We start from the raw sequence: 26,197 nt of genomic DNA on the forward strand, positions 1-26,197 counted from the left end.
TATATCAGTAATATATATATATATATATATATTCATCCACATGGTTGGATTGGTGAAAAATATTTTTAAAACAATCGAAACACAAATTTAGAACTAAACACTGGTTAACTGTACTAGTCAAACTCATATTTGACTGTTAAAATGGCAAATCAAATAAAATTGTTTTAATATTAAATTTTGGTTATATCACTATTATATATATATATTGAAATCCAAACGGTTGGATTATTGAAAATTATTTTTAAACTATTCGAAACACTAATTCAGATTTAGAATTGTACACGTCAAACTGATGTTTGACTGTTAAAATGTCAAAATAAATAAAATTATTTTGATATTAAATTTTGGTTATATCGCTAATATAACCATGATTGGATTTAAAAATATGAAGATCAAAGAATCCGATCAAACCCAATCAATCATCCTCTACACCCTTAACCCTGACCTAAACACCAAAAACTTCTCCCTGCCTCAGAGAAACATCTTAAAAGGATACTGCATAATGTAATGTACGGAAGGAAAGCTATGGTGCGATTTCCTCGTAAAAGCATACAAAAGGATGAAGAGTAGTGTGGGGAATAGCTATATACGCATGATTTTTAAAAACTTTTGATTTCTTTTTCATCAAGTTGCATTTGCATGCCTAACTCAGGGACAGAGAGAGTTAGTTACCTACTTGGCGTCAACTGTGAGGACGACATGAATAACTAAAGTTAATGATAAAATACAAGTAGTATTACACAAGACTAAATTTTTTTCCTTTCGTAAATCGGTAGGTGATTCCTTTCAAGTAAGATCAGTTGTGGTTTGAACTAATTTTACATTATCATTCAAACTATATGTATCTAAGCGCAACTTATACTTAAAAAAACAGGTATAGAATAAAACCGACCGTGTGCAAATGGTCAGTTTCGATGTTTAAAAAGGTAAAACCGACATCATTGACATTTTAAATATGTTTAGCTGTTAAAAAGTATAAAATCTTATTCGAGACTTCCTCTACTAACTTAAGGTTTTAATGTGAGTGGTTACTTAATATAGTATCACAGTTTGGGTTTTGGGAGGGACTCGGATTTGAGTCCTCCCACCCCTATATATTAAATTTAAATATTTGTTATTGGTATTGATATTGATATTGGTTGTATTTGTCGTTGTCAATCTTAGCGAAATAATTGTACGATTGAGGGGGAGTGTTAAAAAGTAAAAATTTAAAATGATCAGCAGAGAAAAATACATGACAGGAAAAAAAAGGAAGTATAGGGCATACGGCTACGCGTGGTATTAGTAGCAAGTACCAAGTGGCAAAAGTTAGTTTTGCCATACATATTAGGTTAAGTTATTCAACGGTAATTGTGTGTATATATATATATGTAGGAAAGGAGGTCCTAAAAATCGTTAGCCAAGGATCCTTGTACTGAGATTTGGATGGTCTGAAATATTGCAGCTTTTTTGTGAAAGCAGAAATAGCTTGGTAAAATAGAGCTTTACAAAAAATAATTACAAGTAGTTTTAGACGATTTAAAAAAATCATCCATAATTTGCAGATTTTGTAAATCAATTTGAAGAACAAGGGAAGTCAAACAAAATCAAGCCTTAATGCTTAAGATCAAAAAAGAAGGGCGAGAAACCCTAAACACTTTGAATTTACAAGCTAATTCATAAGTACATATAAGAGAGAATTCTTCGATTGACAAAAAATTAAATGAGAAAGCTTCTAAATATTTCTTTATTATCAAAGACATTACAAATGTTACATCATATTATTGTTATTTATTATAGAAATATAAAAACTTATACACCATCCGTCCCATTTATTGTGGCCACATTTCCTATTCTGTATATCACAAAATTATTGCCCATTTTTATTTAAAATGGTAATTTAAGTGTTAATTATGATCATGATGTTTTTGGTAACTATTAGTTTGTTTAACTATTAGTTTGTTTAACTATTAGTTTGTTTAATATGATTGAATAAAAAATATAAGTGTGATTGGTGACAAAATAAGTGAGACATAAGAAGTTAATAATATAAAATCAAATTCTAATTTAAATCGATCAAGTATTAAATGAAAATATGATCCCGAGGATACATCATTTTCTTACTAGTTGTATTTTTCATTTTCGGCATCATGACCATTTTTTTCTCATTTAAAATAGATTAATTTACACTTTTCATCCCAAAATTTTGGCTGAATCTCACTTCAGGTTTAATATTTTAAACTAAAACAGTTTGCCCCCCCAAAATTTAGAAACGTTGTCAATAAGTATCTCTTTAACGTTTCTAACGTTAAGTCGGATGTTAACGTTATTGTCAGAGGGGTATTTCTGGTAATGTATATTTTTTTAAAAATTTATGCGAACTTAAATTACAGTCTGCATCCCATATTTTATTTTTAATCTCATTTTAGGTCTATAATTTTATGTTGTAACAGTTTGCATCCCACAATTATTTTAAGCAAATAAATAAATTTAACTAAAATAATTCAATTTCCTTTTTTCAAGTTTTGATATAATTTAAAATGAAATATAATAAGTCGAAATATAATATTCCCTCTATCTCACCCAATTCTTTACATTGTGCGACGGGGGCTTGACAGACATTTTAAAACTCTTATCAAATATAGTTGCCTCAATTTTTTTTTAAATTCTTTTCTTCTAAATAAAAATTTAATGTTCAATTTTTTATATAAAAAAATTTAAAAATCAATTATGGTACTATAATTTGTAGTTGCCTCAATTATGAGACAGAAGGGAGTATTATATTCATAAAAAAAGTAAATAATCATTAGCTAAATAAAATAAGTGTAATGAGAATAATTAAAGATAGTCTAATCTTAATAATTGAAAATTATTTTAAACGGACAAGATTATATAATATTATATGATATCTAATTTTACGATACTTAAAATATATACTTAAATTTATAAATAACTTATATTTTTATAATTTGTAAATTTTATAAATAAAGTAATACCATATTATAAAATTCATAAAATTTCGTGTGAATCATAAAATTTTATAAATTGATTTTTAGAACTTAATATACAACCAAAATAGTAAAGATTCTGTGTTTAAAAATCATATAAATTAGACCAAATTAACTAATGGTCCAATTTTAAAATCCTAATATGGACATAAAATATAATACAATTCGATTATTTTTTTAGATTTTCGAAATTACCATTTTTTTTGTAACATGAATTACAAAACTCTAGGATGCAAAGGAGAAAAATTCTAGGACGCAAACTGAAATATAAAAATGTTACTGAAAATGCCCTTTTACAATTAACGTTAGCATATGAGATTCAGCCAAAATTTTGGAATGTCAAATGCTAATTAGTCTTTAAAATAATCTCGATATTGCTAATCATGCTGCATCATATTTATATTAATATAAATTGCCGGCAAATGTAAAAGTTTCGAATTTTTTGAACCTCGTGCAGTATATTATTAGCCAAAAACCTAAAAGACTGAAAAAAGTACCAAGTCCAAGTTTATACGTACGGCTGCAACATCATTAATCCCCGGAAAGGTCAGTGGCATCAAGGACCTAGCTAACCTTGCATAGGCGAATCTTACCTGTGTGTGTAAATATAGGGGAGTTTTTCTAGCTGCTAGGGCCTAGGGTAAACACCCCCGAGAACATCATAATTCATCGGGGATATACAAATGAGACAGGATTTCGTTCACTAACATTTCACAATAATAAGATGATCCAGGTCCTTACCAAGATTAAAAAATAAAATATCATGTCCTGTTAACAAGCCGTTACGCCCAGATCCTTCGGTCTAGTGAACAGGTTTCGGCTAGATTGAAAATGACTTCGGCCGTACCTGAAAGTGAAGAGAATGCGAGGGTTTGTACCCCGATTCACCTCCGGTGTAAGAATCAGAATCTGACTGTAAAAATAGGGTAGTAATACAAGAGAAGTAGAGTGTTGAGAATCTGTATATATTTTGTCTTACTTCACAAGGGTTTTTATACCCAATCCTGCAATGAATGCTGATCCGTTACCAATCATCAAGGCGGGAGGGAAAAGGGAGCGTTATGTCCCTTGTCCAACGGTCCTCGAGTAGTGGGCCTCGGCCTGAGCTTTCGTGGGCCTTCGTTACGCGGGCCTGAAGGTCCTTCGGCCCAGTAGCATAACCGCTTAATGGGCCTTCGTTCAATGGGCCTCATTGGGCCTATAACCAACATGTCCCTGTCCTTCGGCTGGGCCTTCGGGCCGGCCGACGGACACCGGTCTCGGCCCATATTGGGGTAAAGGAACCCTAGGGCGGTCGCTTCAGTCCTGCTTCGATCTTTGGTCGTACACGTGGCAAGCTTATGGGGACTTGCAGTGCATTAATGACAGCTGGTGGCACGTCGTTCCATGACTTAATCTCAGCCGTTGAATGCCAACCGTCTTGATCTGGGACGTCCATTTCAAAAACCCCCAAACGTCGCTCTTCTAAATTTATTTTAGGCGCCTGTATAAGCTCATTTGTATGTTTCATTTCCTTTTTATCACTTTAGCTTCTCCATAGACAGTGACAAATTGCGGTGAATCTCTCAATTACGGGCAACAACAACTCCATGTTCCCAAATCATCCCATTTCAATCCAAGAACATCTTTGAATAAGTAAGTCTCTTTTCTTGTTTTCTAGTTTTGAATTTGCATGCTAGTTTTCCGTGTTTTAGAGAGTTTGCATATGGACTTAGTGGTTTTGTTCTGGGTTCATGGGGTTTTTCTGGGTTTTTTGCGTGTGCCATTACGTTTTTCTGGGGGTTTTGGGTATTTCTGGGTAGGTAATATAGGTTTTTGGGTTTTACCAATTCTGAGGAGGCCCCAAGGGTTTAAAGATGGCATGCGAGGCGTTTTCTGACCAAGAACGTTCTTCGGGATTTCTTGGTTTTAGAACGCCCTTCGGGAGCCGACCCAAGGCTTAATCAGGTGGTCTGGAGCGATGTTTGCGAAAGGCTCTGTAGACAAGAACATCATTCGGGTGGGCTTGGCTCCGGAGCAGCCTTCGGAAAACAGCCTCCGGGGTTCTGGTTCGTTCGGTCCTGGGACGTGTACTCGGGTACTTACTTTTTCTTTTATCTGCTAATCCGAGTACATGGACTAATGTCTCTCTGTTCCTGATACAGGGACATGGACCGAGCAGAACGTCCCCCGGATTCTTGGGACCCCCTACCCAACAGCTTGGTGGGAACGTCTTCCATTCGCCCCGAGCGGACGGGGCGGGCCTTATACGGTTCGGCTGCCGACTAACCCGCAGCCAATAAGAGATCTGATCTGACGAAAGGGCGCGTAGTTCCGATGTACGTTGATTACTCCGTCCCTCGAGGGCTTTGTTGGCTATACGCGCTGAGGGAGGGTGAAAGAATCTACGACACTCCCGGGGTACCGGACGGATATGGAGGCTGCGTCGTAGGGATTTCGGAGGCGGCCTTCAAATGTGGCTTGAGGGTGCCACCGTTGAAGCTGATTAAGCACCTCTTCTTCCAGATGGGTATCGCTCTCGGGCAGATGGACCCGAACGGGTTTATCCATATTAACTATTTTCAGAACGGGTGTCTTCACGCCGGGATCGCACCCAGCACTCGCCTATTCTGGTATCACTACGATTTTAGGAGGAATCCGAAGAGTGCTGGTTTTTACACCATCGTCCGTCGGGCAGGGCGACCTGATTGGACGGCGACCAACTCGAACAATAAATCTACTCACACTCATTGGTGCTATGTGAGTGGTCCAGGGTTGGCGACCATGTCGGTTTGGCGGGATGTAAACCCCGCACTGCTTCTCATGCCGAGCTTGACCTTGGAAGAGAAGGAAAGTTACACGACGTTGGTCGACGTCAATATGAAGAAGTTGGGTCCCGGAGAGTTTCGGGACAAGGACTGGCTCTTCAGCTTGTGGGGTGGGGGTAACAAAACTTCTTCCTTGGTTTTCTCTTTAGTTTTGTCCCAGCGCCTGTATTTGCTTTTTCTTATCATGCATTCGGTTATATATATGCTTGGACTGACTTGTTTTCCCTTCTTATTTCAGTGTCTTCAAGGGAGGCCCTGATCGAGAGAAAGAAGGCCAGGGCGGCCGAGAAGAGGGCGGCCGAAGAGGCGGCGAAGAAGGTTGTCGATAAGGGGGCTACGCCCGATCCATCTGAAGGCACAGGCGAAAGGGCCCCGACCGAGAAGCCTTCGTCGCCCCGTCAATCTCGAGTGGCTTCTGAGGCCGAGGAGGGGGACGATCTGGAGTACATGGGAGAGGGGAACCCTTCCAAGAGGACCCGGAGCAAGGAAGGGATTGTGCGTTCTTATCTCCGGGGGTGGGGCGTGCTCACGTCTAACCATACTGTGTACCCAGCCCGGCAATCCACGAAGGAGGTGGCTTCGGATCTCTGCCATAGCCTTCAGCTCCCGGTTGACCTTCCGACCTTTGCTTCGGCCTCTGCTACCGAAGCCTGCACGGAGCTTCTGTCCTTCCTGTCCTTGGTATGTTTTTAATCTTTCTATTTTTCTTCCATCTTTTTCCTTTCGGCCTCTTTTAGTAATGTTTCTGTCGTCCTTTTGCAGGCTGCCCCTTGGGCCGCAGCCGTGGAGGATAAGGTTAAGGATATGGAGACTCGCATGGCCGAGGTGAAGGAGTTGGAGAGGAGGGCTACGGCGGCCGAGGAGGAACTTGTAAGGGTGAAAGCCCAGAACGTGGTCGAAGCCGCTGAGCTGAAGAAGGATAGATCTCGGCTGGAGACTGAGCTGGAGAGGGCGAACTGGAGGATCTCCCATCGGAACGTCCAGCTAAAGAGGTCCCGAAAGGAGCTTCGGAAGAAGCTGGACCGAACGGAGGAGCGTTGTTTCCAGTTCGGCGCTGATTATGTCCTGGAGAAGGCCCATGGCCTGAACTGGGACTATAAACAGTTGCTGGGCGATAGCCTGGAGGATCCTATCAGCCATCCAGCAGTCGAAGTCCCTCCCGTCTCCTCCGGCGAAGACGAAGAGCTCTCGGATGAAGACCCTCAAGCCTGAACCTTCAACACTGAGGTGTTTGACATGACAGAAGATGATCTTGTTGCGAAGTTTGTCGTTGGTGTTTCCATGGTCATACCCAACTCTTGCAGCGGCATTCTTCGTCTATCTTCCTGTATTTCTATTTTTTGTAATTGGTACTTGTAGTTGGTACTCTTTGTAATTTAACTAGCCTTCGGGGTTTTATATTTTAATGCATCTTTTGTTTTTCATCAGCATTGTCCGGCTGTATTTAATTATTCGCCTTAAAAACGAATCGTATCTTCGGCATTATTGGTGCCTTAACGAAAATTGCATGAAAATTGTATCTTTGGCTTCGTTCGCCTTAACAATCTTACAAAAGGAATTGTATCTTTGGCTTCATCCGCCTAAAAAATTTTAATAATTTGAATAAAATGAATCGTATCTTCGGCATTATTCGCCTCAACGAACTTAATGAATTATTCTTACCCCCTACGACCCAAAGGTTTAAGGGCTGAAGGTGAGTTCGGCGGTTAATCCTTTTACTCAATTCAGGCGAGGACATGGGTGTTTATCTTTTTGGCGATTGCCCCCAAATCAGCAGGTCATCTTAGGGATCGCCCCTAAACCTGGTTGGATTAGTCTCATTATCGAGGCCGAAGGACCATGTTCTTCCTTTTGATCGCCCCGGGACAGGGGTTCCTTGGGCCTCATTAAACAAATAATTAAGTTAAGCCGAATGATAGGGCGTTATTCTAGGATTGCCCCTTAAGGCCCTTAATTCGTGCTTACCGATTTCAAGTTGTCACAATAGCGTAGTGATGTTCGATTTTTGGGCGATTTCCCCTTGTGTCTTTTAATCAACAAATTAGACAAGGGCGGCGGCCGAGGGGGTTATCTTCTTCGGGATCGCTCTCAGATAATACTCGGTCGGCCGCAGCACGTATAAATAAAGAAATTTTGACAGGAAATTTCATCTTTATTTAATCAGATTGCTTACATTTTTCACATATAATTGAAATACAAGCTTTTAAGAAATTTCTTACTGATAAAATTTTCGAAGGCGACTGGCATGCCAAGTATTTTTGATTAATTCGCCCGACAAGTTTTCGAGCTTATAGGTTTCGGGGCGAATGACTTCGATCACCTTGTAAGGCCCTTCCCAGTTCGGCTGGAGCTTTCCTTGTTTGGCCGGCATAGATGCGGCCAACTCCCTTAGTACTAGATCTCCCACCCCGAAGGCCCTTTTCTTCACATTGGAGTCATATTGTTGTGCCGCTTGTAGTAAATACCTCATATTCCTTTGATGTACGGCTTCTCTTTCTTCCTCCAGCAGGTCTACGTTCGCCTTCAACCCGAAGCTATTAGTTTCTACATTGTAGGTCTCGGTGCGGTATGATTCTAAGCCCACTTCCACAGGGACTAGGGCCTCGGTGCCATAAGCCATTCTAAAAGGAGTTTCTACGGTCGATGTCCAGAGGGTGGTTCGATAGGCCCATAAGATCCAAGGGAGTTCTTCCGCCCATCTTCCTTTTGCCTCGCCCAGCCTCTTTTTGATTCCCCGGAATATCACTTTGTTTGCCGCCTCGATTGCCCCATTGCCTTGCGGGGGCGACTGAGCTAAATTTCTGTTCAATTCCGAAGTGATGCAGAAACTTGCGGAATTTGTTTCCAATGAATTGAGTTCCATTATCTGAGAAGCAGGTTTTTGGAATGCCAAAATGGAGAATGACCTGCTCCAAGAAGAACTTTTTAGCGGCTTCTTCTGTTAAGGCCGACAGGGGACGGGCTTCGACCCATTTGGTCATGTAGTCGATGGCGATTATGCAGTATTTCTCTTGCTTCGTGCTAGTGGGAAGTATGCCAACTATATTTACGGCCCATACGGTGAATGAAATTGGGCTTAGCACAGATGTCATCTCTTCTGGAGGCTGTTTCGGGACAGTGGCGAACAGCTGGCATTGTACACATCTTTTTGTATAGTCGATGGCGTCTGCCCTCAGAGTGGGCCAGAAGAATCCCTGGTGGAGAATTTTAAAGGCGAGCGACCGACCCGCCAGGTGCTCGCCGCAAATTCCTTCATGCACTGCCCCCAAAGCCTGTTGTTGTTCTTCGTTGTTCAAACACCGCATAAGGGGTTGACTGACTGATCGGCGATACATCTGCCCATTGATGATAGTGTAGTTTGATGCTCTGTATTTAATTTTCAGCGCATCCTTTCTGCCGGGTGGTAGAATGCCCTTTTCCAAGAAGTTCCTGAGGGGGGTCATCCAGTCGCTCCCCTAGTGAATCTCTAGATATTATTTCTTCTCTATCGAAGGCGTCTTGGCTTCGGTGAGGTAAATAAAACCAGTTAAGTTTTGTGTCTCGGCCGAAGCTAGCCTGGAAAGTGCATCTGCCCTAGAATTATTCTCTCTGCCAATTTGACTTAATTCAAAGGTTTCAAATGATAAAGAAGCATCACGTACCTTGGCAGCATAGGCTTTCGTTCGGGGATCCCTTTGCTCATACTCTCCTGTGAAGTGTTTCACGACCAACATGGAGTCGCTGAAGGCCCTTAGGTGCTTCGCCTCAAGGATTCGGGCAAGCTTCATTCCTGCGAGGAGGGCCTCATATTCGGCCTCATTGTTTGTCAAGGGGAAGTCGAACCTTATGGCTTGGCATATTTCAAATCCTTCGGGGCTGGAGAGGATCAAGCCGGCCCCACACTTTTTTCCGGCGACCGACCCATCTACAAAGAGCTTCCACTTTTCGGGGATCCGAATTTGTTGTTCATCAGGCGACAGATCCTTCGGATCCGAGAATGTGCACTCAACCATGAAGTCGGCCAAAGCCTGGGCCTTAATTGTCGTTCGGGGAACGTATTCGAGATCAAATTCCCCGAGTTCGATGGACCATGCTATGACTCTCCCAGAGGCTTCGGGCCTAGTTAAAATTTTCTTCAAAGGTTTGCTGGTGACAACTTGGACCATCCGTCCTTGAAAATAATGTCGCAATTTTCGGGAGGCCATAACCAACCCATATGCGAATTTTTCGGCGTTGGGGTACCTTGTCTCTACGTCCTTGAGGACATGGGACACATAAAATACAGGATGTTGATTACCTTCATAATTTTTCACGAGGACGGCCCCCAGAGTTCTGTCGGACACAGCTAGATAAAGCTGAAGAGTTTCCTTCGGATCGGGCCTCATCAAGAGTGGTGCCTTTGTTAAATATTCTTTTACTTCTTCGAACGCCTTTTGGCATTCGGGTCCCCACTCAAAATTCTTTGACCCTTTGAGCACGGCGAAGAAGGGAAGTACTTTCTCGGCTGACCGGGAAATGAAACGCCGAAGTGCGGCGAGCCGGCCCGTTAATTTCTGTATATCTCTAATACATTTGGGAGGTTCCATATTGATAACCGCTTCGATCTTCTCCGGGTTCGCCTCTATTCCCCGGGCGCTGACCATGTACCCAAGAAACTTTCCACTAGAGACTCCGAAGGTACATTTGTTTGGATTGATCCTCATGTTGTTCTTTCGGAGAGTTTCGAAGCATTCCTTTAAGTCTTCGGCATGATCTAGGAACAGTGACTTTACTATCATATCATCCACGTATGCTTCCATGTTCCTCCCGATCTGCTCTTTAAAGACTTTGTTCACCATTCGCTGGAATGTGGCTCCATCGTTCTTCAGTCCGAAGGGCATTTTAATATAAGCATAAGTCCCCTTCGGAGTTATGATCGCTGTCTTGGGCACATCCCTATCATTCATAGCAATTTGATGATAACCAGAAAAAGCGTCCAAAAAACTAAGTACCTCATATCCTGCCGTTGCGTCTATTAGTTGGTCGATGTTAGGTAATGGGTAGTGATCCTTCAGACATGTTTTGTTGAGGTCACTGTAATCCACACACATCCTCCATTTCCGATTCGACTTCTTCACGACCACCACATTGGCTAGCCAGTCAGGATACTCGATCTCCTCTATAAATTTGGCCTCTAAAAGTTTTTCCACTTCGACCTCTATTACCTTCTGTCGTTCGACTGCAAATGTTCTCTTCTTTTACTTTACCGGCTTGGCCTCAAGCTGCACATTCAAGCAGTGCGTTGCCGTCTTGGGATCCAATCCGGGCATATCTTCGGGCCCCCGGGCGAACACATCATGGTATTACCGAATGACAGCTATTACCTTCGCCTTCAGATCCGGCCCCATGTTTTTGCCTATCCGGGCCATCTTTCCCGAATGGCCCACGTACAACTCCACTTTTTCGGTCTCTGCTGCGGGTTCGGAAATAGGGCTCGAGAGATCGGCCCCAAATTTCTCCAACTCAATGTTCAATGTTTCCCGACTTCCGCTGGGATCGGATTCTGCCTGCTTCCTCATTCCGGTTCCATCCGGTCCTTCATATTCCTGATCCTTCTCAAGGTCTTCGAGCATTATGATTCGGGCGGTTTTCTGATCGCCCCTCATTTCTCCTACCCCTTTTTCAGTTGGGAACTTGAGTTTGAGGTGAGGTATAGATTCCACTGCTTCGAAAGTTGATAAGAAGGGCCTGCCAAATATCGCATTGTATGGGCTTTCAATCTGAACCACATAGAACTTCACCAGCTTCTCGGCGGTATATGGCAACTTGCCCAGGAGGATCGGAAGAGTGATCGTTCCTTCAAATTGAATAGGATGTCCTCTGATGGCATAAAGGGGAGCCTCGTTATAGGGCTCTAGTTGCTCTCCCGCCAAGTTCATCTTACAGTAGGTTTTGTGGAATAATATATTGGCTGAGTTGCCGGTATCCACCATCACTTTCCATATCTTGTCCTGCCCGATGATAGGATTGATGATCAGAGGGTCTTCGTTCGGGCGAATGACATTCTCATAGTCTTCAGTGCTGAAGGTCATGGGCATGTGGGGCTTTGCCTGTCCGAACTGATACAGATTGTACACCTATCGGGCGTACTTCTTCTTTGATGTCTTGCTATCCTTATCCAGGATGCTTCCCACGGATATAGTTTTCACTTCGCCCCGTATCCTGTCCCTTCGCTCTGGCTCATCGGCCTCTGCTTCCTCCTCTGGGTTCTCCTTCGGCCCCAATCTATCTCTCAGATCTCGGACGAACCGATTAAGCTCATCGTCTTTGATCATGCGCTCAATGAGCTTCTTGAGGTGATAGCATTCATCAGTGTTATGCCCCTTGTCCCTGTGATAGTCACAATACTTATCAGGATTTTTCTTGTGGTTCGGGACCTTCATCTTGGCGGGGCGAACGAATCCTGGTTTGCCCTTTATTTCATGGAGAATCTTGGAGATCGGCGCATTCAAAGGAGTGAACACGGCCGAATCTCTATCTCGACATCTTTTAGCCCCACGATCTGATTCCTTCCTTCCTTCCTTTCTGTTATCCCTCCGGTCAGATCCTGATCTTGAGCCCTCATATCTGTCAGCTCGCTTTGATCGGTCGTCCCTTCTCGAGTCTTTATATCCCCCAATATTTTCCATCTTACGGCGAATATTCTCGCCTCTCACATATATATCATTTAGGGATTTTGGGGGAAAATCGTAAAGAGATGAGCGAAGCTTTTTACCTTTATAGGGGTCTAGCCCCGCCGTTAGGAAGCCCATTGCTTTGATTTTATCTAGATTGGTGACCATCCCCGCTTCTTCCTTGAACCTAGCGAGATAATCCCCCGGCTCTTCATTCGCCCTCTGCCGACAGTGGACCAAGGCTTCGGTATCCTTCGCCTTTCGGCACAGGTGTGAGTAGTACTTTAAGAATTTCCTCTTCAACTGCTCGTATGACCCGATGGACCGAGGCTTCAAGGATTTGTACCACATCAAGGCAGACCCTTTGAGATAAGTCTTGAACATTTTGCACAGCATGATATCGTTGTGGCCCATCCCAACCATCAGGAGTTCATACTTTTCACAGTGGTCCTCGGGGTCCCCTTTCCCATTGAACTCGCTCATCTTGGGGAATTGTCTCTCTTCTCCCGGAGGGGGTCGGTACAGTTCAATCTCTTGTGTTACAACAGGTTCTCGATCTGGCCTCATATCGCCGAACAGGGCCTTCTCTAGGCGATTGAACCTGAGGCAGGATCCATCGGGCTCTTCATCTGAATCGGAAGAGTAGGGTTGCTTCGCCCTCTTCCTTCGGGGATGCGAATCAGAGTCAGACTCATCTTCTTCGTCAAACGCCCTACGTTCCCTTCTTTCTTTATGCGCTCCGACGGTCTCCTCGGCCCGCATCGCTTCCCTCAAGACTCGTTCTTGCAGTTCAATTTCTTCCCTCTGCAGTTGCAGGGCTTTCAGCCGGAGCGCATCGGCTTCTCTTTTCTTGGTTCGCGCTTCCGCTACTTTGTCAATCTGATCAACTTTGGCTTTACCCTTCTCCGCGGCCTTTTCCGCCCGGATCTTTAGGAGTAAGGCCTCTTCTTCAGGGGTTAGCGTGATAACCCCGTCCTCGTCGACTAGGGAGGATGGTTGTCCCTTGTCGACGAAACCAGGTGGCGATGAATGCTCATGAATTTCTGCCATATTCTCAACTTGTAACTCTCGTACTTCCCACAGACGGCGCCAAATGTTACGCCCAGATCCTTCGGTCTGGTGAACAGGCTTCGGCTAGATTGAAGATGACTTCGGCCGTACCTGAAAGTGAAAAGAATGCGAGGGTTTGTACCCCCGATTCACCTCCGGCGTGAGAATCAGAATCTGGCTATAAAAATAGGGTAGTAATACAAGAGAAGTAGAGTGTTGAGAATCTGTGTATATTTTGTCTTACTTCACAAGGGTTTTTATACCCAATCCTGCAATGAATGCTGGTCCGTTACCAATCATCAAGGCGGGAGGGAAAAGGGGGCGTTATGTCCCTTGTCCAACGGTCCTCGAGTAGTGGGCCTCGGCCTGAGCTTCCGTGGGCCTTCGTTACGCGGGCCTGAAGGTCCTTCGGCCCGGTAGCATAACTGCTTAATGGGCCTTCGTTCAATGGGCCTCATCGGGCCTATAACCAACACAAGCTTTATTAACAAGTCAAAACCCTTGGTACTATTAATTTTGGTTTCACTTTACCATCAACTTTTAGTTTCACTTATTTATTGATATATATCTTGTAATTCTAGTTTTGTATATTTTTTAATTATACTAAATTTTTGATTACAACATTTATTCATATTATATTTTTACATGTATTATGATTCTATTAAATTTAATTTTATTTTTGTTATCTTATACTTCTATATGTATGATTTTATTAAGTTTAATTTTATTTTTGTTTCCTTATACTTCTACCTATTAAGTTTGGTTTTATTTTTGTTTCACCTTTTGGCTTTAATCTTTGTGTTCTTAATTTCCTTATGTATTACTAATTCAGTATATTATAGGAGTTTGGTTTTATTAAAAAAAATTCACCCTTTTTTAATTTCATTATAACTATAAATATATAATTTTTATTCTTCTTTTACTTCTATATGACTTATAATAGTGTATGTATTATTTTACCCGTTTTTTACTTAAAATTCTTATATTGATTTCAACTTAGTAATCCTATTTCTTATATATGCATCAATATTATATTTTAATGAAATCATATAATAATTATAATCTTTTTATTATAATCATAACACAAATTTGTAATCAATAGTTTGGGTTGAATTTTAGGAGTAAAAGTTAGAAATTTTGACATGAAACTTATACTATATATTATGATTTTTAAGAATTATTAACTCGGGTTATCGACTAGTACAGAATAATTATTAAAATACTAATAATCACGTATCAAGGAAGATTACTGTGTAAGTTTTAGTCTCTCGATTTCCAATTACATGTTCACTTTAATTTTCTAAAAGTTAAATTGATCAATTTTTTAATTAATATTAAAAATATCGATTAATTATTTTTTAAATCAGAAAGTTACATTTTAAAATAAACTTAATGTGCTTTTTAATAATTTATTTTTTATTATTTTTTCGCTTATATTATATATGTATATATATATATATTAATTTCAGTCAAAATTTAATCAGGTTAACCGGTGAAAGGTCAAAATGGATATTTAGTTAGGGACGGAGAAAATAATAATGAGGAACATATTAATATCTATGTACAAATATTCTCCGATGAGAGACTAGAGACCAAAAGAAAATCGCCAAATTTTTCAACTACATGAAATTTTTATGCGACCAAAACAATATTAAAATTTTTTGTGTGTTTCTGTGTAATTCTTACCTCTTTTAAGTCAACAAACGAGGGGTAATCTCATCCAAAATGGTCCCTTGATATAAAAATTTGTTACAAGTTACAGCCGCGGCTAAATTACCAAAGAATCCTTATGCATGACTATAAATAAGTTGGTTCTACGATACCTCAATTCCCATCAAAACAACATCCAACATTAGCATCAACTGACCAAGACTGTTCTAGCTCAATGGCCTCGTTCAACAGCATGCTCTTTCTTACTCTCTTGGTTGCCATTTCGGCATTAATGACGGCTCCTTCCTCCGTCGAAGCTGGAGTTGAAGATAATTATGTTAACGTCACCGGAACTGTGCGCTGTGCCGTCAATACCACTCTCTTCCCCAATGGCGGTTCTACCGGCATTCCACTGCCGAGTAAGTATAAATATTAGAAGTTGAGAACTCTTTACTTTTATTTTGTTTATAAATTTTTACAGTGATTTTGAGTACTGTAATTTAACATTACATTGTATGTACAGATGTGACAGTGGAGTTGAAGTGTGGAGCTAGTAACACGACTGTTGCAAGTAATACAACGAACGCAAATGGAACGTTTAACATTATTTTAAATACTGAACGAGATAGCCTTCTTAGAACCCTGGCACTTTACTTGCGAACCCTTAAAAACTGTAGCGCAGTGGTTACCTCGCCCCTCGCTATTTGCAACTCTACACTCCCCGTCAATGGAAGCTGTAGGGCAGTTGTTACCCCGCCCATCCCCGTGGCCGTCTCTGCATCTGTCCGTGTGCCCGTCTCGACACCTGTCCACCCGCCCATCCTCGCGCCCTTCTCTGCGCCTGTCCCTGCGCCCATCTCGGCGCCGGTCCCCGCGCCCGTCCCCTCGCCCTTCTCTGCGCCCGTCCCTGCGCCCGTCCCTGCACCAGTCCCAGCGCCCTTCTCTGCGCCTGTTCCAGCGCCCGTCCCAGCGCCGGTCCCCGCGCCCGTCCCAGCGCCGGTCCCCGCGCCCGTCCCAGCCCCTGTCCCAGCGCCCGTCCCTGTTTGCAACTCTACTCTCCCCATCAATGGAACTCTTAGATCACCCCTAACGAAAGGCCCCATCAAAAGGGTCGGCGATGTCAGGATGTTTATTATCGAAGCTTTATCTTTCGTGGTTTCTAAACCTTAGCCGAAATGAAGAATCATATACGTCGGTGTTAAGTTGAATAAACTTAAATAAAGTCTATGGATTGATCGATGCATGTCGCGTTCAATCACAGAACAAGTATCTTTACTCTTTCTCTGTTTGTGTTTTGCTTTTAGTTCGCCAAGCTTTGTGTTAGTGAAAAATTGCTACAGAATAAAAGGTCATGTGATATTCTGATCAGAGACTTATAAGTACTCCTGTGTAATAATTAAGGTCTCGAATAAATACAAGATTATATTTTGCAGTGTGGAACAGTGCTATGGCTATTGTTTTTTAATTTTCTAATTCATAATTACGAATAGATTGAATTTAACAACTGCAATTGGATTTACTGGTGATCATTCAAAATAAGGTGGCATAGTGCAGGCTGAATTTCTAGCTAAACAAATTTATTAAATTGATCCGGACCTCTTGACCGAGTCATATTGATATCTTACACTAATCTATTAAATTGATCGCGGATCTCTTGATGGAGTGATATCTCCCTCCGCATCTTAAAGCGATGACTAGACTAGAATATAGTTATAGCCAGTAGCAAAGGTTAGCCAATTTTGCTGAAGAAATCATTCCATAGCCTTTAAATATAACTACCCTTGTAAATCCATTGGATACATATTACTAGCCATAACTCTAACTATATAGCTGCGGATGAAAGGAATGAAGCAATGACTTTATTAAAATTTCAAAATAGTAAGTAATCAATTTGAAAAAAAAAAAAACTTCTCCCTCCATCTCATTTTAATTGTCACATTTGACTTTGACTGAGTTAAATTGCCTAAAGTTTGACCAAATTCTATTAATATTTTATAATAGAATAAAATAAAAAAATTATATAACCGGAAAGTAGATTTTATCTACTTTAATATATAATTTTTAGTTTTTTGAATAATATAACAGTAATGTTTAATCTTTGGTCAAAAATTGGTTAATTTGATTTTATAAAAGAAAATGTGACAAGTAAAATGGGATGGAGGGAGTAATGATTAACAAAATGAAGAAACTACATAGAAAATTATTAGCAACATCCCAAAATATACAAATCATATATCATACTTTGAATTACACATGATTAAAGATTAAATCTTTATTAGATGCACCACCATTCTTATTTGAACCATATCTTTTCCCATAATAAGGCCTAAAACCCATTATTGGACTTGGTAAAGCCCATGACCAAGCCCAACTCTTACTCCTGCCTTGACCCAACTGCACCTCGGGCCTAGTACCTATACTCAACCCACTAAACAAACCCCCACACTTGTTAACTCTCTCCCTTGACTTGCCTTCTCTCTGTGACTCCACGCGCCGGAGAATACAATCACCGAAAAAATCGCCGGAGAAGCTCCGGCTCCCACATCCCACAGATCTAGATCTCATAACTTTGGAGTTAACTGAAGTTTCATCTTTTGTGATTGAAATAAACTCATTTTTTTTTGTGCACACCAACTGTTTGTGTTTATGCCGCTGAGAAAAATGGATGAATTTCCAAAATCTTGATTTCTGGGGTGTGTTTAAATCTTCAGTATTATCAGAATCTGTAAAATTTGCTGCACAAACCCGATGCATGACTGAGGATTTACTGCGGTTAAAAATGATGTTTTTGGAGGTAGAAAAAGTTGAAGAGGAAGGTGGGTCATTTTTTTTCTTGGCTGTGAGAAATGGGATTCTTGAATTTTTGGAGGATGTAAAAGGAGGAGGGGAAGGAGATGATGAAGGAGAAGAATGAAAGCTGACAGTAGTGTTGGAAACAGGAAAAGGAGAAGAGACAGCTAATTTTCCGAGTTTTTCTTGCAGGCAAAACACACATATTCCACCAGCAGGGCTATTGTTTTTGTATGTATGTTTTGTACATTGCATGCTACATGTATAATCTTCTTGAACTCCTTCCATTATCATTTACTGATAAATGGTGCAAAAGACAGAAAATTATAGAGGGAGAGAGAGAGAGAGCTGTTAAATGGTGCAAAAGAAGGAAAGCTTGGGGGAGAGAGAGAGAGAGAGAGAGAGAGAGAGAGAGAGAGAGAGAGAGAGAGAGAGAGAGAGAGAGAGAGATTGTGGTATAGTTTCAGTGAGAGTGAAGTAAGGGTGTGGAGAGACTCAAAGGTCAAGGATGAATGGATGCTAGTCCCAAGAAGCACATGGATACTACTGATTACTGAGTGTCTAAGTTTATATAAGAAAGATAGTACTGCTGTAATAGGAGTTCAAAACTTGAAATGTGTTTCCTTATTTATGTATTATCATGTTCTCTTCATTATACTCTATCAGGGGAAAGATGTGAAGTAATTTATTACTACTTCCTGGTTCTTAAATTTAAACCTATTGTTATAGTATTTGTTGCTCTAGATGTTTCTCTGAGAAATATAATACATTAAGTTACAAAAGGAAAATAGGGGAAAATATATATATATATATTGCGATTTATGAAAACAAACTAATAAACTTTATACCTGGAAGATGATTGTAAAATTCGTAATTTTATTTTTAATTTATTTATTAGAAATTAGATATTAATTTGTCTAGATAAATATTTTAAAATTAGAATATTCTGAAAACATTTTGTGCAAGGTAGTTGATTTGTGAAAAGATTTGTTATTTGTGGAAATAAGTGTAAGAATAATTTAGAAAATCGAAATTTTTTTAGTTTAGGTAATTGTGTGTATCAAATATTTTATTTATGGAATTTACTTGGAGAGGTTGTAAATCTTTAGGAGGAAATATTATTATTTCCTAGTTGAGATATAGGGTTTTGTATCGTTATAAATACACCATATTCGTATTCCTTGTTTTTATCATTAAAATTCGTAGGACTTTCTCAGCAAAAATCAGCTGTCTTGTAAAATTCGTAGAAAATTCATCGTAAGTCAGAATTCAGTGATTCTGGACTTTTCAGAAAGGTCTTTTCGTTATCTTCAGCTTTCGTGTTTCGTGTTTTTCAAGAAAATATCGTTTAGAGGGTCAAAAAGAGTAAATTCAGATCTGGTCAGGCTTTGAGGTAAGTACCTTTTGACTTACTTTTAAATTTCCGAAAAGATATTTCAGTTCTGTTTTTAATTTCATATAAGATATAAAAACTTTGATTTCGAAATTATAAGATATAAGTATTTGTGAATTTTAGAACCCAGTCTCTACGTTTTCGAACCGTTCGTAATTTACGCTATAGTTCCGGAACTAGCCTTAGATACCCTTAGTAGGCGCACAAGTGTGCAACTTTAGATACCTATTAAGGGCGCGTAATTATTGAACTTTAGATGCCGACCACTGGCAAAGTGTGGTATAAAGAATAAGAATAAGAATTAGATGCCGGCTACTGGCAAAGTGTGGCCGTAGATCAAGACTGTGGTATTTATAAGAATTATCGTTTCGTTCTGTTTTATTCTGCTCAGATCTGTTATAAAATCTGTACTGTTATAAATTCTGCTCTGTTCTGTTTTAAATTCTGAATTTTAAAATATAAAACTTTGGGTTGGATTTATTTTAGAAAATGTTTTACAAAATTATTATTGTTTTAAGAAAAATCGTTTTATCAAAACACCCATTGTTTTTCTGTTTAAAAGTTAGTCAATTTGTACTTGCTGAGCTGTGTAGCTCACCCCTTTTAACATTTCAGGTTCGGAATTTGGAGCATATTAAGATTAAGGAATGAGAACTATGTGGAGATCTGTGCTGCTTCGTTTTGTGCTATTTGAATTAGAATAAAGATTTTGTTTTTAGAGAATAAATTTAATTATCTGTTAGACAATTATTATCGGATTTGTGGAGCTGCGTCTCTATTTTTATGATTTTGATTATTGAGTTTGACCGCTGCTTTGAATTTCGTGATCTATTAGAATTATCGAGTAATAATATATTTTATTTTTAGTTTTCGATTTAGAATTTAATAGTCCGGAAGTGCGGGTCGTACAGTTGGTATCAAGAGTAGGCTGTCCTTCGGAGTGTATTAGGTATGGGACTAGTACATTCCCTAGGATGCGATCCTTTAGACTATCGTATAGGTCTTAGAAAATTATTTTGGATTTAGGGCATTTATTTGTGTGATTATTTGATATGTTTGACTTTTGTGTTTTTTTTGATTATTGACTATAAGTTTAGAATTTGTTTTGTGTGTTCTAGTAAAGATGGATGGAGAAAATCAGAACAACAATGAAAATCAGGGCAATAATGATGAAGGAGGAAACGTCTTTGACCAGCTGGCTGAAACTCTAGCTGTACTTGTGAATCAGCAACCGAAGCCCAACATCGTCTCTCAATTCAAGCGTTTGAACCCGCCAACTTTTGATGGAGCTACAGACCCGGCTATCGTTGAGATGTGGATCCAAGAGATGGAAAAAGCTTTCGGACTTCTGGGGAGCAATGAGGAACAGAAGGTGACCTTAGCTGTGTACCAATTGCAAGGAAGCGCTTACGACTGGTGGCTTATGGAAAAGAGGAAGAATGAGACGACAAATCTTGAAGAAAATCATGAACCGTACACTTGGGCAAAGTTCAAGAAGGCTTTAGAGGACAAGTACTTTCCGAGAACAGTTCGTCTGCAGAAAGAGAGGGACTTCATTCGACTTCAACAAGGTGGAAGAACCGTCATTGAATACGAAGCAGAATTTGCAAAGCTTGCGAAGTACGCGTCGACCCTAGTAGCAGATGAGAGCAGTCGAGCACGAAGATTAGAGGAGGGACTTCGAAGTGACATCAGGAATTCAGTGGCGTCGTTTGAACTTCAGACGTACGAGGCTGTCCTCAACAAGGCGTTAGTGATCGAAAGGGGCTTGGCAGAATCTGAAAAGGCGTCTGGCAGTTGGAATAAGAGGCGGTTCACTCAAACTAGTGGGCAATCTTTTCAAGGGGGACCACTCAAGAAGCCACACGTGTACGATAACATCGGGGGTCAAGGTGATCGAGAGACGTGTACCAGGTGCGGCAAGAATCATCCGGACAAAGTCTGTCGTTGGAATACAGGTGCTTGTTTTCATTGCGGAGAAGTAGGACATAAGATTTCGAATTGTCCGCACAATCCGCCACCGCCACCAAGGAAGGAAGCAGATAACAAGATGGGCAAAGGACGTGTGTTTCAGCTGACAGGAAATGACAACTATCGCAATTAAGGTATGATTTCTTTTCTTTAGTGACTTATTTAATTTATTTATGTTATGTGAATTTGGGGACCAAATTCTTTTAAGGAGGGAAGAATGTAAAATTCGTAATTTTATTTTTAATTTATTTATTAGAAATTAGATATTAATTTGTCTAGATAAATATTTTAAAATTAGAATATTCTGAAAACATTTTGTGCAAGGTAGTTGATTTGTGAAAAGATTTGTTATTTGTGGAAATAAGTGTAAGAATAATTTAGAAAATCGAAATTTTTTTAGTTTAGGTAATTGTGTGTATCAAATATTTTATTTATGGAATTTACTTGGAGAGGTTGTAAATCTTTAGGAGGAAATATTATTATTTCCTAGTTGAGATATAGGGTTTTGTATCGTTATAAATACACCATATTCGTATTCCTTGTTTTTATCATTAAAATTCGTAGGACTTTCTCAGCAAAAATCAGCTGTCTTGTAAAATTCGTAGAAAATTCATCGTAAGTCAGAATTCAGTGATTCTGGACTTTTCAGAAAGGTCTTTTCGTTATCTTCAGCTTTCGTGTTTCGTGTTTTTCAAGAAAATATCGTTTAGAGGGTCAAAAAGAGTAAATTCAGATCTGGTCAGGCTTTGAGGTAAGTACCTTTTGACTTACTTTTAAATTTCCGAAAAGATATTTCAGTTCTGTTTTTAATTTCATATAAGATATAAAAACTTTGATTTCGAAATTATAAGATATAAGTATTTGTGAATTTTAGAACCCAGTCTCTACGTTTTCGAACCGTTCGTAATTTACGCTATAGTTCCGGAACTAGCCTTAGATACCCTTAGTAGGCGCACAAGTGTGCAACTTTAGATACCTATTAAGGGCGCGTAATTATTGAACTTTAGATGCCGACCACTGGCAAAGTGTGGTATAAAGAATAAGAATAAGAATTAGATGCCGGCTACTGGCAAAGTGTGGCCGTAGATCAAGACTGTGGTATTTATAAGAATTATCGTTTCGTTCTGTTTTATTCTGCTCAGATCTGTTATAAAATCTGTACTGTTATAAATTCTGCTCTGTTCTGTTTTAAATTCTGAATTTTAAAATATAAAACTTTGGGTTGGATTTATTTTAGAAAATGTTTTACAAAATTATTATTGTTTTAAGAAAAATCGTTTTATCAAAACACCCATTGTTTTTCTGTTTAAAAGTTAGTCAATTTGTACTTGCTGAGCTGTGTAGCTCACCCCTTTTAACATTTCAGGTTCGGAATTTGGAGCATATTAAGATTAAGGAATGAGAACTATGTGGAGATCTGTGCTGCTTCGTTTTGTGCTATTTGAATTAGAATAAAGATTTTGTTTTTAGAGAATAAATTTAATTATCTGTTAGACAATTATTATCGGATTTGTGGAGCTGCGTCTCTATTTTTATGATTTTGATTATTGAGTTTGACCGCTGCTTTGAATTTCGTGATCTATTAGAATTATCGAGTAATAATATATTTTATTTTTAGTTTTCGATTTAGAATTTAATAGTCCGGAAGTGCGGGCTGTTACAATGATCATTCGAGTGGATTCAACTTTAAACTGTAATTCGACTAATTCCCAGCCAACCAAACTTAAGAGCAAGTACACTAAAATGGCTTTTAACTGTTGCCTTAATTTAAGACTAAAATGTGTACCTTGATGTTGAAATAAATTTTTAACTCCAATGTTAATTCCAATTTTCAACCAAAGATTTTCAAATTTACTTAAATTCAATCTCTATCTCATAAATTTTATTTTGAACAAACTAACATTTATATTTATTTATTTATTTGGCAATTTCATTTTATTTAAGTGCATAATATTTAAAAAAAATTAATTTGGCAAAAGAGAAATTTAACTCGAAAAAATAGAAGGGAGTCGAGCCACAAGGTGCGCTCACAACAATACAAAAGCTTAACCTATAAAAAAGAAAAACATCACTCTTAGCATTATTACAGAGAATAATGGATAGAGTCTTCAGACGCGAGAGAACATCCAATGCTTCCGTGTCTAGTTCCCCAAAAGTAGAGAAGACAAATCGGATGAACGAATAACTATGGTCAGCGCAAATCATTGAATATTTCCTTTTTTTCTTTTCCACCGCATTTAGCAACGCCACCCCAGGAGCCCATGAACTCACTCCCCACCAGCAAAAGGAGAAATACCAGTCACATCCAGACATGCATCTTTACCTTAGGACCAATTGAACAACAATAGATCTGCAGGTCTGAGTTCTTGCCCAGCATCCGAAAGAAATCCTATAGGAGTCTCCTTACGCACAGGAACGCTAACCTTGGAGCAGATATCCACCAGAATGTCACGCACCAAATTATGCCTGAATTTCACACCTACATCACTTGAACAGTGAACTGCGTGATCGCCCCACTGGTCCATCCTGTGAACATTAGAACTTGAGCACAAAATTCATCAATTTGGGAATGACGCACATAATGAGAAGCAAGACTGGTCTCAATGACATCAAAATTAGCTCTTTGCCAAAGACTTCATCAATTTGGGGGCAGGAGAGCTAGTGGTGCCAAAGAGAGCATTCGCACCACAAAGGGTCGAGAAATCATCAAGAGCACACTGAAAAGAAGAACCACACGATGTGATACCTGAACTCGACAGAATCCGAGTCTGCAATGCACTAGTCTGAAGGCGAGAAGCGAGAAAGGCATAACGAATAACATCCCCCACACATAAGATGCCAAGACCGCCCAACTTGATTGGGAGCGTGGCTAACCTCCATTGTCAATCCCCAAAACCAGGGCCAAAGCCAGTAACAATCCTCTCTAGGAAAATACGCAAAGCCTGATCAAACTGCGTCTGGGCCTCCCCAAAGAACGGAGGTGGGCAAGTCTGCAATGTGTAATACAATTTTGCAACCCCTGCGTAATTGTGAAGAAGAAGAAGCTAACACTGGGGGTCCTCAAACTTGTGAATAGCCTCCATTAGAGAAATAGTCTTTGAGACCCTTTGAGAAGCCAAAGCATGACAAAAACCTGCATCGACACTGGCTGAACTCCCAAGAAGTTTGACACCTTTAAGCGGTCGCGAAATATTAGTGGGAAAAATGTCATCCACCCGACCTCGAGGATCCTCCACCGACCAAAAGAGTTCAGTCTTATCAATATTCAGAAACAAACCACGAACGAGCTCATCAGCCCGGATAATATCAAGCGCCTTGGCCACCATAAGGGTATCCCAACAATAGTTCCATCATCCAGATACCAAGCTTGAAGAGAAAGCTCACAAGACTGCGCAATGGCCTGAGCCAAAGGGTGAAGCACCAAAGCAAACAATAAAGGACCCAAAGGATCCCCTTGTTGAACCCTTTGACAAGACCACAAAACAGAGTCGCCATAATAGAGTCGGGTCGGGCGAGAATAACAGAACTCAACCCAAGGAGAGATAGAAGGACACCGCACCCGAGCCTCCTGGAGAAGGATACTACTGTCAATAAGGTTGAAAGCATTCTTGAAATCCACCAGGAGCATAGACAGCCCCACCTCATCCCCCCTAGCCTCTAAGAGCATGTTGACATAATGCACAACAGCCTCATAACCACCAGGAATACCAACACCAAACTGAAAATCCCGTAAATAAGATGCCATAAAACTACCAACAGAAGAAGATGCAGCCTTAGATACCAGCCTTCTCCACACCATACCAACAGCAATAGGGCGAATACCACCTCTTGGCTTAACCAAAGGAGTCAATGGAGCACTAGCAATAAACTCCCCCAGCTGCGCGGGGCACTTGCCACTAAAAAACAAGTTGACAACCCCCGTAATAGAACCTAACAGATCATCAGCAACCGCAGAAGCAGCCCCATCCAAAATATCCAGTAAATATTGGGCTCTAAGCCCGTCACGTCCACAAGAGGTCCCTTTAGGGAAATTTCGAATACGATTCAACACCAAATCTTTGTAGACGTGGAGGGCATCCACCCCAATCACAGTGGAATTCAAGACCGGAGAGGGTATGAAAGGGTGCTTGGATTCCAGCTCAGCCAAAGTGTATGGAGTATCTGGAGCAACGCCGGAGGAAGTAAGCACCTTAATAGCAGCAGTAAAGTGTCCATCAGCCAACTTACGCTTGCACTGGAACAGGTTAGCCTCCTCATAACCTCCGGGTGGAAGTTGTTAAAAAGGTCAAACGATCCTTCACCAAACCCATCATATCGCCCGGATCTTTCCACCGAAGAATGGCACTAGAAATATGCTCAAACTGACGTCGTTCTCTTTCCCCAGACCACCGCTGAGCTCTGTTGGATGGCACAAACGAGCTCAAAGTACAACAAGCTAAAATGAGAAGTTGCACCCAAGAAGACAAATCAGCCGGACACGCTAGAACCTTATAAAAGGCACTAAGAAAAATTCTAGCACAACCAAGTCTCAGTTTAGAGGAAATGCACTTGACCGTGCATTTTTTACTCGAACGAAACTTGTTAAAAAGGTCCATGTCAAAAGAAATAGAATCCAACCTGACAACACCCCCAGAAGGCACACCACCCGGATCCCTGGAAGACCCCGACGGAGGAGAAGAAGAGGCCCCTCCATGCCCCACATCAATATTAACACCCACCCTGTGCGAAACAATAGGAGTAGGAATACGACATAGTGCGGCTTCAGAAACATCTGGTGCCGAAATCACAGTCCCATCCGCGTGTTTACAATTCTTGTTGAACGAGTGAGTGCGAAGACACTCATCACACAATCAAACGCCGACTTGATGGAGTGCAAGATCGAAAGCAGAGAATAAGATAAAGTCACTAGCGATACGC

At 40.3% G+C, this 26,197-nt stretch overlaps 4 protein-coding genes across 4 annotated transcripts; 2 read left to right on the forward strand and 2 right to left on the reverse strand.

Annotated features, from left to right (window-relative positions):
• Positions 1-8,009: 8,009 nt before the first annotated feature.
• On the reverse strand, positions 8,010-8,414 carry LOC141699817 (uncharacterized). Its single transcript, XM_074503637.1, has one exon. It carries the CDS (start codon positions 8,412-8,414, stop codon positions 8,010-8,012), a length of 405 nt encoding a protein of 134 aa, XP_074359738.1.
• Positions 8,415-15,317: 6,903 nt separating this feature from the next.
• Positions 15,318-16,568, forward strand: LOC141699814 (uncharacterized). The gene is made up of 2 exons (XM_074503635.1): positions 15,318-15,545; positions 15,650-16,568. The coding sequence occupies exons 1-2, from the start codon at positions 15,362-15,364 to the stop codon at positions 16,294-16,296; spliced, it is 831 nt and encodes a 276-aa protein (XP_074359736.1). The 5' UTR covers positions 15,318-15,361; the 3' UTR covers positions 16,297-16,568.
• Positions 16,569-17,315: 747 nt separating this feature from the next.
• On the reverse strand, positions 17,316-18,605 carry LOC141699811 (uncharacterized). The gene has a single exon (XM_074503633.1). It carries the CDS (start codon positions 18,208-18,210, stop codon positions 17,374-17,376), a length of 837 nt encoding a protein of 278 aa, XP_074359734.1. The 5' UTR covers positions 18,211-18,605; the 3' UTR covers positions 17,316-17,373.
• Positions 18,606-20,432: 1,827 nt separating this feature from the next.
• Positions 20,433-21,413, forward strand: LOC141699818 (uncharacterized). The gene has a single exon (XM_074503639.1). It carries the CDS (start codon positions 20,433-20,435, stop codon positions 21,411-21,413), a length of 981 nt encoding a protein of 326 aa, XP_074359740.1.
• The last annotated feature ends 4,784 nt before the right edge of the window (positions 21,414-26,197 follow it).

The sequence above is a fragment of the Apium graveolens genome, unplaced genomic scaffold (genome assembly GCF_009905375.1).
Source record: "Apium graveolens cultivar Ventura unplaced genomic scaffold, ASM990537v1 ctg1391, whole genome shotgun sequence".
In the NCBI taxonomy this organism is placed as follows: domain Eukaryota; kingdom Viridiplantae; phylum Streptophyta; class Magnoliopsida; order Apiales; family Apiaceae; genus Apium; species Apium graveolens.